General features: G+C 36.2%; 1 protein-coding gene across 4 annotated transcripts in view; it reads left to right on the top strand.

Annotated features, from left to right (window-relative positions):
• Positions 1–13,595, top strand: part of LOC128876366 (glutamate receptor ionotropic, kainate 2) — a 211,466-nt gene that overhangs the window by 125,924 nt on the left and 71,947 nt on the right. For all 4 annotated transcript variants that reach the window (XM_054122677.1, XM_054122676.1, XM_054122679.1 and 1 more), the window contains exons 4-5: positions 1,703–1,954; positions 6,189–6,364. In XM_054122677.1, coding sequence (XP_053978652.1) covers positions 1,703–1,954; positions 6,189–6,364 — 428 coding nt within the window. The remainder of the gene's footprint in view (positions 1–1,702; positions 1,955–6,188; positions 6,365–13,595) is intronic.

Here is a 13,595-nt window from a genome sequence, read left to right as displayed (position 1 = left end):
ATTAAAATATACTAATTGGTGTATTGTATAAAGTAACTTGTAAACTATTAGTATAAATTATAGAGTCTTATCCACCGCAATTATTCAAATATGGTGATTGATATCTTGCGTAACGTACCATAATGACTTTATAATCATATTTATATTGCGAACTCGTAAATTATGACAATAAGATTCGTTATACGGCTAATTACAAGTTTAAAATCATTGTAAAACTTTGGGTAATTTATTATACAGGGCTCTAAGAGGTAATGAACAAACTTTTTCATCCCATCTGACAGGTCTTCGTGAAACATTAATGTCTATGAGTCCGTTGTCGGCGTTCAAGACGAGACCAAAATGCAGCTCCTTCCGAGCATTACTTTAATTCTCTTCAAATGTCTCGCGCTAAATGGCTTTTTAAATGGATAACTCATTATAACTGTCAACTCGAAGTGACACAACAATTAAGCATAATCTCGAGAGATCTCGCTTCTGGAAACAGTTGATAATGGTTCCGTCACTGCACTACTAAATCCGTCCACCTTGATTCTACGAGAATCTTCTTCAATTTCTCAATGAGAGCGTTAAATAATGCAAAAATATTTAAGGGGGAATTCAATATGCAAATTGTTTTAAACCAAGCCCATTATTCCAAGCCTTCTTTTAATTTCCTCAACGAATGCCTCATGGCCACGTGAGGTGAAATCGGCATCAGAAATGTGAGAACGATGAGTCAGGCGATTCCCATAGATCGGAAGACGAAGAAAGTCCCCTGAATAATTCAAAACGCGCACGGACAAAGTAGGGGATACTTAGACACCCCGAAATCCCACTGGTGAAATCGAACTCATCCATTCTCGTTCTCGGTCGGCCTTTACACGCGTGCCAGGAATCTTTTCCAAAGGAGGGAACCGTTCAGGACGTGTCTCTGGTTCAGTAACCAACGATTTATAACTATACTGTTGTTTGAACAGTTTTATTTTGCCAACGAAATTTTTCTAAAACCAGCAACATGCACAACGATAGGTTATACTGTATGTCAAGTTTCGAGTTGGGAGGATCCCTTATTTGCTGTGCATTTTAAAATTTTACGATAGTATAACAAGAAAATGGTTTACAGGAACCGTGGGAGGGACGCAATTTTCCATGAAAATTTCTGAAAGAGTTTTACGCTGATACGGAAATTCAGAGCACGCCTCATCTGAAAATATGAAATCGGCGCCAGTCATCCGCGTATCTCCGTTTTCACACTCTAGCGGTGCTCCATTCTAAGCATCCCTCCCTCTTTTCCTGTTTCTGCTCCCAGAATTTATAGTATGATACAATTTGCACCATAAAACTTCTGTCTATCGTCTAAATACGTTCGCGTATATCAAGCACTCATACAGCTTTAAAGAACATGTATTTGGACAAGTATTTTCAGCAAGGAATTTAATAAATAAATGTCAATAGGATTGATAAATTTTAAAGAGGTTGCAAAAGTAAATATTACCATAAACGATGGGTTAAATCATTTCAAATTGCGTAGAATCCAAATTTTAGTCTCGTATGAATGTTCACGATAATTAATCTGACAGTCAATGTGTTATTTAAAATTTCGAATGAATCTAGGGAACAATATTTCAATTTTCTTTTAAAATTTCTGTAAGTCTGTAAATTCTTCAACTTTGAAACGTCTTGAAGATCTTGTGTATTAATGTATGCATTATTCCTTTTACAGCTTGCGAACAGCTGTCCAGGTCGGTCCAAGGGATCTTTGGGCCTTCCGATCCTCTTTTGGGCGCTCATATCCAGAGCATATGCGAGGCTTTGGACGTCCCGCATCTGGAAGCGAGAGTCGACTTCGAGCCGACATTCAAGGAGTTTAGTATAAACCTCTATCCCTCGCAGGACCACTTGAACAAGGCTTTCAAGGATCTTATGTCCTTCTTAAACTGGACTAGAGTGGCGATCATCTACGAGGAAGACTACGGTGAGTGGAAAACATTTGTTTATCGCCAACAGAAACTTAGAAACTAGAATTTTTTAGATATTTTAAAGTATGGACATAAATATTCATGGACATTTGATCGCGTGGAATAATAAAAACCTACCTCAGAAATACCTCGAAAATTAATCAAAAGTGTTAAACTGATCTTGTACATTCAATTTTGCAGGCATTCATCTCCTTCTTTTGAAACTTCACCTGTTGCATGATCACATGCGACCTTAACTTCTACTCTCTTTTTTATTACGTTAAGTCTACACTACGTAATTTATTCCTGAAGAGGACCCACAACGAGGTCATAGAATAACGATTAACATTGCGCTCAGGAAAAGAATATTCCACCAAAATTAAATTTGCTTTCATAACCAAAGAAAGAGAATTTTAAAACAAAACCAACTTGCCAGGTAATACGTAGGAAGCAAATAGTTATAGAATAATTGCTACATTCCCGAGCAACATCAAAATTCCTCCCTCACATTAGGTTGTCCCAAAAGTTTCTTTCGCTTTATTAATAAGTAATACATGCACAATATTTTATGTTTTATGTTACATTACTGAATTGTGCACGATTCATTTTGCTCCATTACTGTTACAATATGAATATCTATGAAATTAGATTGTCTATTTATATAAACACAACCACATAAAATAATTGAATGCAACTCGCGAAAGAAACTTTCGGAACAACCTAATATGAAACACTTAATCCTATGACATTTATTTTTTAATCAAACTCCAGGGTAGTACAGGAAACGACCAATCTCCACTCGACGGCCACTATAATTATTTTTATTCGACACGGATACCGCGTCATTCCTGGTTTTTACATTCCGCATCGCTCGTGACGAGAACACGCCGCTGTAAAAAATCATCGCACCGGTCCGAACAATAAAGCAAACTTTCCAGTCGCAGTCAGATTTGCAAGTATATGAGTAGCACTCTCCAGGTAATAACGGAACACCCCACTCGGATGGTGTACGTAGTCATACACGCTAGTCATTACGCGTTCCTTTTTTTTTTTTACCACTGCGAGCTCTTCACCAGGTCGACTGGTGACGCCGCCCTATGCAAATAGAATGTTGGAATCAGCAGGCGGAAGTGGATGCCGGTGCGGTGCGAAATGTCGGCCTGTCATCCGCACGCGGACTTAACTGAGCTGCTCCGTGTAAAGTCACCGGGGATTCGACATCGCAGTCGCTGATTTTTTTTTAAATCCGCAGGGCTCGTTCGTGGCAGCCAAGGGTTAATTCACGTTGAATTATAACGTCACGGTGCCAACGATACGGAAGATATTAAATGTTCAAGTTTCACAGAATATACACTTGGGAGCGAAAAGATAGGACACACTACTAATTTTTAAACGTTTACTTGATTAGTTGCATGAATATTTATTGTATGTATAACATTATATACTGGCTTCGTTCATAAGTTCCACGTGGTGAAAGCAAGGTGTTGCCATGGTTTAAACCATATTCGATATGGTTTTATCTAGAGAAGTGTAGATGTTGTCTAAAGTCAACGAGGCAAGATGTATACCTACAAAATTGAATGTACAAGATCATTTTTGCAATTTTGATTAATTTTGGGGTAGATTTTTCTTATTCCACGCGAACAAATATCCATGCAAAATTGGATGCACGTCGCCGTGCGTTACAAATTACTCGATTGCTAGCAAAAAGCGAGATCCTTTGTCGAAATTACTTTGCCTGATTAGACGGCGTAATAAGGACGGAGATACGAGCGGGAAGCGCCGCGTTTTCCGCTGAGACGAAGGGAGGATCCCGAAGAATGTCCCTTTTTTACATAACTTTCATGTCTATGGCAGTCATAAATTCCCTACCATTGGGGAACGGAGACATTTGAAAATTCTCCCCGGGCGAAGCACGTCATCGCGGATTTCCATCGTTCCGTCCCTAGGAATGTATATTCCTCTCTTTCGCGACTATTCGTTGGAAATACGAGACCATTTCTCGTCTCAGAACCTGATAAAGCTTTCATGAGCCCTGATCGATCCAATATGGATCAACTTTTCCGTTTCGAGTCGATTCAACTTCGAATCACCTACTCTCTTCTCGTACAAAAAAATCGAAGAAACATGATTCGAAAACTGTCGAACCCGAGTTTCTTCGAGACATACGAATTGAAAATTAAATTGAATTCTCAGGGCCGCACGACTTGAATGATACAACCTGGTCTATCGCAGATGGTATTGAAATGTTGAAAATGAAGGAGGAATCGATGATTCTGAATGTGTAAGTGGTTTCTTGTATTTTGTTATTCTTATTTTAGTGTTTGTTAACGGATATATCTTTCATACCGAAGGAGATCAAATATTGTAGAAGTATAATGTTTAGCAATTAAACTAAGACTAATATAAAGTTACACATTTAATTCCAAAAATAAAACTTTTAATCATTAAGCTATTCGAACCGAAAGAAATTTTATTTAACAAAGAAATAAAATATTTAATGGAACTAAATGTAATTTATTAATATAAATGTGCCCTTTTTAATTTTAATCTCGAATAAATCTAAACAAATGCGATGAATATATTAATCTATTAGTAAAGTAATTATATTAGAAATATATAATTATCTTTAAATAATATAATTATAATTAGCAATAATATAATTTCACCACTTAAGTCCATAGAAATAACAGCATACATACGAATATGATACAAAATTGACTTCTTATTTCGCTGGCACTGAAATATTCATGGCACTGAATATCTCAATAGATAAATTCAACATTTTTTTTTTTTTTCTAAACGAATCGTAGACCATGTGAACTGGTCCAGGTTTGGTAGTCATCTTTAATTCCTCCTGTCGCTCAGAGTAACATAAACGAACGTGACTGTAAAACGAAACTCTTTCACGTTGCTAGGATACGTAACAGACTCGCATTAATGTTTCACGTGGGCGTCACGGCGTTTCACCATTTGTTACTCGGAACGATACAACGCGAGGCGTACAGGCGTGCATATGTAAATCGGACGAGCATACATGCCTCGTGCACACGATGCTTTGCGTTGGCCGTTCCTGCAAATTATTCTTAATTATCCATCTCAGAATTATTCTCGGTCTTTAAACAAACTAACCTCCTTCTTTGAGTCGATTTACATTTTCCGTTAAGGGGATAGACAATCTTTTATCAGATGATATGTATCTGTATAGGAGTGATTCTTAACTTTTCTAAACTTGTGACATCAATTCGAATATTTCTAATCCTTTCGAATTCGCTTTATCGTTCCTCTGTTGAAGAAGGGAGAACCTAACTACAAATTTTAATTTTCAAAATCGGCGACTCTAACCAAAAGAAAATCAACCTAACAGAAAATGTATTAACGATATTACTAAGAGATCCAGAGATAATTTATTTATATTTCTTTTTAAAACAAGTACCCTTGTGATCGAGATTCCAAGCCCAGGAACCAGGAAGAACAAACACAGGAAGATTCTTTCCGAATCTTATGTACCCTTTGCAACGCGCGAAAGCGCCATAAATCTCCAGCTTCGAGAATGTACGTCGGAGGGTTGCTCCGTGTACCAGACATTTCTTCGATGTACTGGTACCTCTATCCATTCATACACGTTACCAACCTCTAGTATTGTTGGCCCAAATATATGTGTATAACCGAACAGAAACAGGCTTGATATACGTGTACGTTCGCAGAAATAGGGTAATTGAAAACCGAATTGAAAAGCTCCACGAGGTGGTCTGTTATCTTTCAATTTCACGTTTTTAACGGAAACTGCTTGTCCAAATTATTTTCGGAGAACCATTAATTCTTGGATTCTGTTCCACCTACTGTGGATCCTCCTTTTCATATTGCCGGGTTCTTTCATCGGCGTTTCAATGAGTTATGCTATTTGCCGAAGGCACTCGCGAGATTGCGCAGTGTTCGAATAGAATTTTGCTAAAATATTTTCTGGAGTATATAGAAAACGGAGTGTCTTCTCAGTTTAGTAAAATAAACAGAACACTTTACGAGAGCACCATAAGCTGTAGCTGTTCGTGGATCTGTATGTAAATATTCCACGTTTTATCTAATCAGACAACTCGATAAAATAATGGTCCAGGTTCTGTTTAGGATAGCAGTTGCTTGGCGGCGTGGTCTTGCTCGCACGAGAATAAACTAAAGGAGAAATCTTCTAAATTGAAAATCTATGGGTATAGGAAGAAAAGGATTATATTTTATCTGTTTCTCTGTTTTCAGGATTGTTCAAGCTGCAGGACCTCGTGAAATCTCCACCCTCTGCGAAAACGGAGATGTACATTCGCCAGGCGGGACCTGGGTCCTACAGGCAGGTCCTTCGAGAAGTCAGACACAAGGAGATTTACAAGCTGATCGTTGACACGGATCCTGCGCACATGCAACAATTTTTTCGAGCGGTGAGTTATTCATTCTTTTCTAACAAGCAAAAGATACTTGAGTTTTTACGATCTTTAATTATTTAATTAAAAAATATATAGAAAGGATGTAGAAGAATTCATTATTTATATTTGTATTATGTTCATTAGTTTATCAGTAATGAAATTTCTGCAAAACAATCCCTTGTAAACGTAAAAATGAAACTAACAATGAAAATATAGATTTAGTAAAAGGAAGATAAGTTCTTGTGTAGTAGGAACAGATATTTCCTTCGACAATCATTTGAAAACAATTTCTCAATTACACTCCGTACACATTGAACATATTTTTTAATATTATATTATCTAATAAAACTATTATTTGCAATGCTCGATAAGTATGAAGTTTTATCTACTTCATGAAACTTTTTTCTTAAATAAAGTTCTGCTATAACTGCTCCCACGAAACTTCTATTATTAACGTTTCAAAACATTTGCACCAGACGAACAGTTTGTTAAAAAGCTCTTAAGCTAACAGTTTTTGTGTCCCACGAATGTAACATGAGAACAAAAGTTTATGCAACAATTAAAAAAGAAAAAAGAAAAAAAATGGAAAAATTCGAGTAAGATTCTCAAGAAATGAAAGTTAATGAGTATTTATAAAAGTATTTATTTTCTGATTCCTGTTTTTGACGCATAGATCTATTTGGTTATGTTTTGCGTGAAATCAGCGTTCTTTTCAGACGAAAATCGCTACTATAGACTCATAGTACAAGCGAGAATAATTTTCAGTTTCGAATTCCTGAGCTGGATACTTCCTTTATCGCAGCTGGGACGTAGCTAACGTCAGCTAAAATATTATACTGTTACGCTCTGCAACAAGGAGCTCGCTGCAGATCTCTCGCATGGTAGGAACCCATAGAAGCTTACATCCTTATTCGGGGGACCGGAAAAAGAAAACTTCGGAGGAATGCGGGGATGATATCGATCAGTACCGCAAGCACTATGCTGTATAGGTTCGCGATAGACACAGAACCGAAGTAATAGTTGCTCAGACAATATTTAATACCTAAAGTCTCCCGTAATACCAGAGTAAACGATAAATATTGCGAAAAGACGACTTATAGGTGTTTTATAAATATATAAAAAAAATAATGGAGATAGAAACCAATACGGAAACTCTCTTTTCGCCATTTTTGAGCTGTTGATGGTTCGATTTATAATTTCTGTACTTCTCCTCATACACGGGATAATAAGACCGATAATATACCGTATTTTGCGTTTGTTTCGAAACAAGGATCCCTACAATGCCTATACGCTTTGGAGTGGCTAAACGTCGCAAGTGATCCTGAGCATTTGTACACGTCGGGGTTGAGAGTGTTTGATGACGGTCAGTGTGTTACGGGAGTGGAGTTAAGTGAGAATAGGCACTTGGTGGAACGAGTACCCGTAGAGTTCTAGGGCAAGCGTTTAGAGAAAGCTTCGTGTGACAAAGTCTTAAGTGGGCAGCTCTTATACTCATTCCATTACGTCAGACTTAATGCTTACAAATTATACGACCTAGCGTTGGTACTTTTGGTGTATTCTTGCTGGTTATTTAACCATTTATTTACTTGAACCAGAACATGTTTTTTGACGTGTACTTTCGTTTATGTACAATCATATTATTAACCATCGCCAGATGAAAAGTATTACAGGCATGCTTACATTTTAAGTAAAAGATGTAAGATGTCAAATTCAGAAATTAATGAAACAGAACATAAACAAAAAGTAGTCGTAATATAATAATATTGCAAGTAATAATATGTTGAAGATATAGGAATAATACTTATACAATTAAAATGAAATGTAAAAGAAACTATGTAAATTAAAGCTGAAGTATCCTAGATTGTTATCATTTTTCTACATTCTAAAAATAAGAGAGGATCATGATTTTATATTATCTCAATATCCATGATAAAAATGATTCAATTGGAAAAATTAGATTGCAGATTAACATTGCGAGGACGGTGAATATCATTTGAGGTTCATTAATGATAATACTCGGACTGACATTATTTTCAAGTGATTTGTTCCTATTTAGTGACATTTCCCATGATTATTTCCCGTAAATAAATCAATTACACCGGCATTGAACGCTTTAAAAAACCGCCATTCGTCTCTAAACTCATTGACAACGGCGAAAAAATATGAGGTGGCACTCGTTGGAAATCACGTTCTCTTTGAGCACCGCCACGATACGCGTTTAGATTTCCACGGCCGTGGTTATGAGCGTTGGAAAAGCGTCGAACCCGCGCAAACACGGGAAATTAAATGAGAATTGATCATCGTAGCCGCGGCAGGACGGTTGAAGCGAGTCGAACGATTCACTCGGAACGTGCAGTTAAAAATCAACCGTAGAAAAATCACATCTATCGTGTTATTGTACATGTTATTATAGAAATTAACGAATAAAATAGCAGAATGTGACAATATCGTGTTATGGATTAAAATTAAACATTGTTTTGTTGAATTTTATTTTCAATGATGCAAAAGCTGTTCGTGTTTTACTCGTTATTCAAAGTTTATTATTTAGAAGTGAATTTTTGTCGTCCCCGTTCCCGTCCTGAACAGAGAACTACGCGAAAGAAAAGAAGAACAAACGCAAACGTGGAACACAGCAGTCGTTGAAGAGGGCAATTAGACAGCGCTCGCTCAGCGTTTCAAAGAACAATTTGTTTCTGATGAAATTTATTTCCCGAGCTTTATTCACGTGCATTTGTTACAAAAGTTGTTTTCTTGTCAATTCTTTTCCTTTCACTTTACGCTACTTCAAATCGAAAATTGCGCGCGGTTGTTTCGCGATAACGTTGTTGCCTCGTTTGGATCTTTTTTTTCATGAAACGTTCAGTCGTTCTGGGCTGATGGAATTTTTTATGGCGAAAACAGGGGTTGAAACGACTGGAAGGCTTTTCCCCGGAGTCCTTCAATTTTTGAGCAAATACATTAAAGTAATTTAGCTCGGGGAAATACCGTCTTTTCTCCAGTGTTCCGTTTACTTACTGTAAAAGACCATTATTTTCGCGCAAACTTGGTGTATATACTTGAGCTTAGCTTTCAGAGAAGCCTTATCAAGGTATTGTTTATGCAATCCTGAATAGTTTCTTTCTGTTGCCATTATTCAAGCACCAATTCACGCAATTCTTTCACGGGTACCATTATGGCTCCCTTCAATAGACTAAAAAGTAAAGAGTGCTTTTTGGTTTCTCATTCTTTCCGTTTTAAATTTGGAATGATACGTTCAAGATATGTAGTAATATTTGTAGTGATATTAGCCCTGCGATACCGTAGATGTTATACAGAATACAATGGTTTGAATATTTTAAACTTTGATATGTTTATTTGATATTTTAATTTATATACTTTGAACTTCGTTAAAAATAATATTTAGTGTGAAAGGGATGATGTAGAAAGTGAAACGTACGAATGAATTATACTACGATACAGTTACAACTAGAGACAAAAGTGACATAACATTCTGAACCGTTACCAAAAATTGAACGGAACAACCGCTTTAAACGGCGACACGTTTTCGTATTTTTATTGGTGCACAAATCGATATCATCTAAATCGAAAGTGTGGACGTTACTAGTCAGCAGTGGAACACAATTATCCGTGCGTTTCAATGTTACGTTCGTTCCATCCATTGGCGAATGCGACGGTTTTAACGGGATTTCAATCCACCAGAACTCGTAACGCAAAATCATTCGAATCATTCACGGGATGAATCCTAAAATTCCCTAAAATCTCGACTATGAAACTGACAATACAAGATAATTAAAATAAACCTTCTAAACAATATTTCGAGTGAATTTTAATTTTCACTTTTATTTATGTATCACTGTTACGTAGGACAACTGTTTTCTACTTTACAGATTGTCATAAGCACTAAAAAATCTGAAAACCAAGTCAAAACATAATGTACTTGTACAGTCCAAATTTCTAACTTAATTATAAAATAAAAGTAATCCCTCGCGGGGTTTATATCGAGAAAGACTTTTGTTTTTAGAACTCTCGAACTTCCCGAGTATTGTCAAACAGATTTCCCCAATCTCTGGACACCAAACAGGAGAAACATGTGTTCGAAAAGCAAAACATCTCCGCAAAACACATTTTGCAACCGCTAATAACTCACTCGCATAAACAAACAAAAGAAGAAAATGTAAATTTTAGATCGGTAAATTAACGCGTTCCTTCGGTGATCTATGTACGATGGGATTTGTTTTCCATCGTTTTCGAGCCTTTTATCCATGGTCTACGTGTGTTCAACGCGCAGAAAAATTTGCATAATCCGACGAACCGTCGGAACGGGAATTGCACGATTCTGTGAACCGGTCTCCGTCGGTTGAACGTTTTTCTGGTTTCATTGACAGTGGTATAAAATTGCATCCCTGTTATTTGCACCACGGGCAGAAATTCGCGGGCTGCGATTAGTTTTTACGATGCTCCGTACAAATAAACGGATTGAAGTCGCGTTACAGCCTCTGAAGAACAAAGGGATGTTTGAACGCAGGATTAATAACCTTGCGAAGGAATGTTTAACTTGGCCGACTTTGTAGGAATGTAGATATGGTGAACATGATCACGTGTTCGTTGTTCGATGTTAGAATGCTTTGCGATATTTGTTTCATCGAAGTGAATATAGAAATTATGTTGACTCATTACAATTTCAGCTTTCAAATGCGTGTCAAGCATGTATACTGGTCAATTAATATACACGGTGAGGCATTTAAAACAGGACACCTGAATAATTCGCTTACTTTTAGCGATCGGTAGAAAGAAACAGTCAAACAACTCTTGTTGGACTCATTTTTTTCTAACTTCTCAATCTGTATATGATAACAATGATATTTTTACCAAAGCTACAGAAAATATTATTTTTGGTTCGTATTATGCAGTCATAAGTATTCGTACCCTCTATATTCATTGAAGAAGTTTGTCTAAATTAAATAATAGATGTGATGTTTCCAAATAAAGTGTAAAGTTTACTCATATACATATTTATAATGAAACATTGATTCGAAAACATCAAACCTATCATTTAATTTAGACAAATTTCTTCAATAGACATAGAAGGTACGAATACTTATGAAACTGACTGTATAACGATGAAAAGAGGTTCATTTATTTAAAAAAGAGCGTGTTCCAAACCGTTAAACAACAATGCATGCGAAATAAGATCGATACGTTAAAACAACAAGATAAAATGAGTAAAATTAAAATTACAGTTCCTCTTTCTCTACCTCTCTTTCTCCTAAACTAACTCAATCACAATTAAGTCTTCACGGTGATTTTTTAGTTGAATTTCCCCAGAGAGTTCCTGATAAATTTATTCTCAAAGAAAAGCTTGATTTTCGTCGCAGAAACATATCAACGCGTTATTGGTACGGAACATCAATTTCAAGAATTACTCATTTAAATGGAACTCCTGCAATGTAAGGGTTTCCGTAGAAACCAAAACGGTTCTATTCGATTCTCGATACCAACGAATCAATAAAACGATCTCTGACCGTTTCATATCCGGTTTCGGGTGTTTGATCGGAGAAATAAAATTTGTTCAATATTAATTGAACCTCTCTTGCCCTTTATTACGGGAAGTCAATAGGTAGAATCGTTTCAGGTCGAATTCGAAGCCCTCCCTTGCCCCTAGCGAGAAGCAATCTTGGTTCAGAACGTGGTCGAAGAGAACCGCCGTTATTTGCATGCCGCGTCTCTTGGGGATTCCTGCGGATATCCCTTCTTTGCTCGGATAATCAAAAAACGTCCTGACTTTCGTGCAATCCCGCGCTTCCACGATCCGTCTCCCTGTTTGCTCGACTTTCTATCCTTTCCGTTGTACCCTATGAACCCTGATTTCGCTCCTATTTCTCAAGGAAATCCGTGCGCGTTTCTTTTCATCCGACTGCCTTTCGTCATCAAAGTTCACGTTGATAGGCCAAAACATGGAACGTATATACAAGGTGTACGGGGGATGGAAACGTTGCGATTGATGATGGCAAGACTTTATAGGAATAGCATCGAGGCATCAGATTTTAAATGTTCCGTGGTGAACTACAGACAAACTAACCTTTACAATTTATTCGATTGTTTAGAAGTATGTAGAAAAGAAAAAAGGAATATTTATGCAAGGAATAAAACCATAACAACATAGAGAAAAATCTTGAAAAATTTGCTTATGTAGAATTTAATTCTCTTTTTTATGTATCTTTTTTTGAAATTCAGACATAAAATTGTGTCAAACTCGTTAAATATTAAAGTTAAATTAGGTAAAATAAATCAAAAATAATATAAACAAAATATATATTATTTTATAAAAGTGGCACGTCAATAAGTGATGTTATCTGTAAGTATGTATACAACGTGTTTCACAAATCAAATTGTTTTAACAGATTCTTAAAAATCAGAATTATTTCTGAACATTATCGAGGGAAGTATCTGTTCAGGTTTCAATTGTATATTTTGGAGTTGTATGTGTGCAATGAAATTCCAAATTCCTGTTACCGATACATCTTAATTCTTGGTATATTCATGTATTCAGATTACATTTCTATGTATGCAACGCGTGCCACAGAACTCACTCGAAGATTCTGTACTCTGCCACGCTTTGCATAAGTGGAAACGTTGCTCATCGTGAAAATTTACCTCCAGTGCGTCGACATTAACCCTACCCGGAATACTGCAGTCTGTAACAAGAGAACATCGCAAACTGCCGTGGATTTTGATGAAACTTTGCACAAATGTTCATTGGTCCAACTAAAAAATTATGGTGTATTTTATTCCTGCTATCTTGAGACTTCAAGAGAGACCACCCTTTGCGTCAGAGCCTTTCATTTTATTCATGAGCTCTGCAACTTCTAAATTACAAAAGTCTTTGAAAAATGTTTCAAATGCTATTTGTACTGACTAATTTCTATGCCTCAAAAGTCGATACAATTTTTACTTTGCATGTTTTCCTTTATCTTTTGTAATGTATGAGTTGTGCAAGCTACATAAGTGGGTTTTTGACATAAAAAGTAAATGCTTCCTTAAAGTAAAATACATAGTACAAACACCGAAATACGGTACTGTTTTTAATTTATAAAATTTTCATGTACTAAAATATCGATTTTAATCAAATTTATAATGAATCTTTCTAAACTTTATAATACATTCTAACATAAATGTGTAAATATTCTCATTAGAATTTACCAATAATAATCGTAATATCGTCAGAAAAATAATGTCATAAATCAAT

The sequence above is a fragment of the Hylaeus volcanicus genome, chromosome 5 (assembly GCF_026283585.1).
Source record: "Hylaeus volcanicus isolate JK05 chromosome 5, UHH_iyHylVolc1.0_haploid, whole genome shotgun sequence".
In the NCBI taxonomy this organism is placed as follows: domain Eukaryota; kingdom Metazoa; phylum Arthropoda; class Insecta; order Hymenoptera; family Colletidae; genus Hylaeus; species Hylaeus volcanicus.
This window is presented reverse-complemented; position numbering and strand designations above follow the sequence as displayed.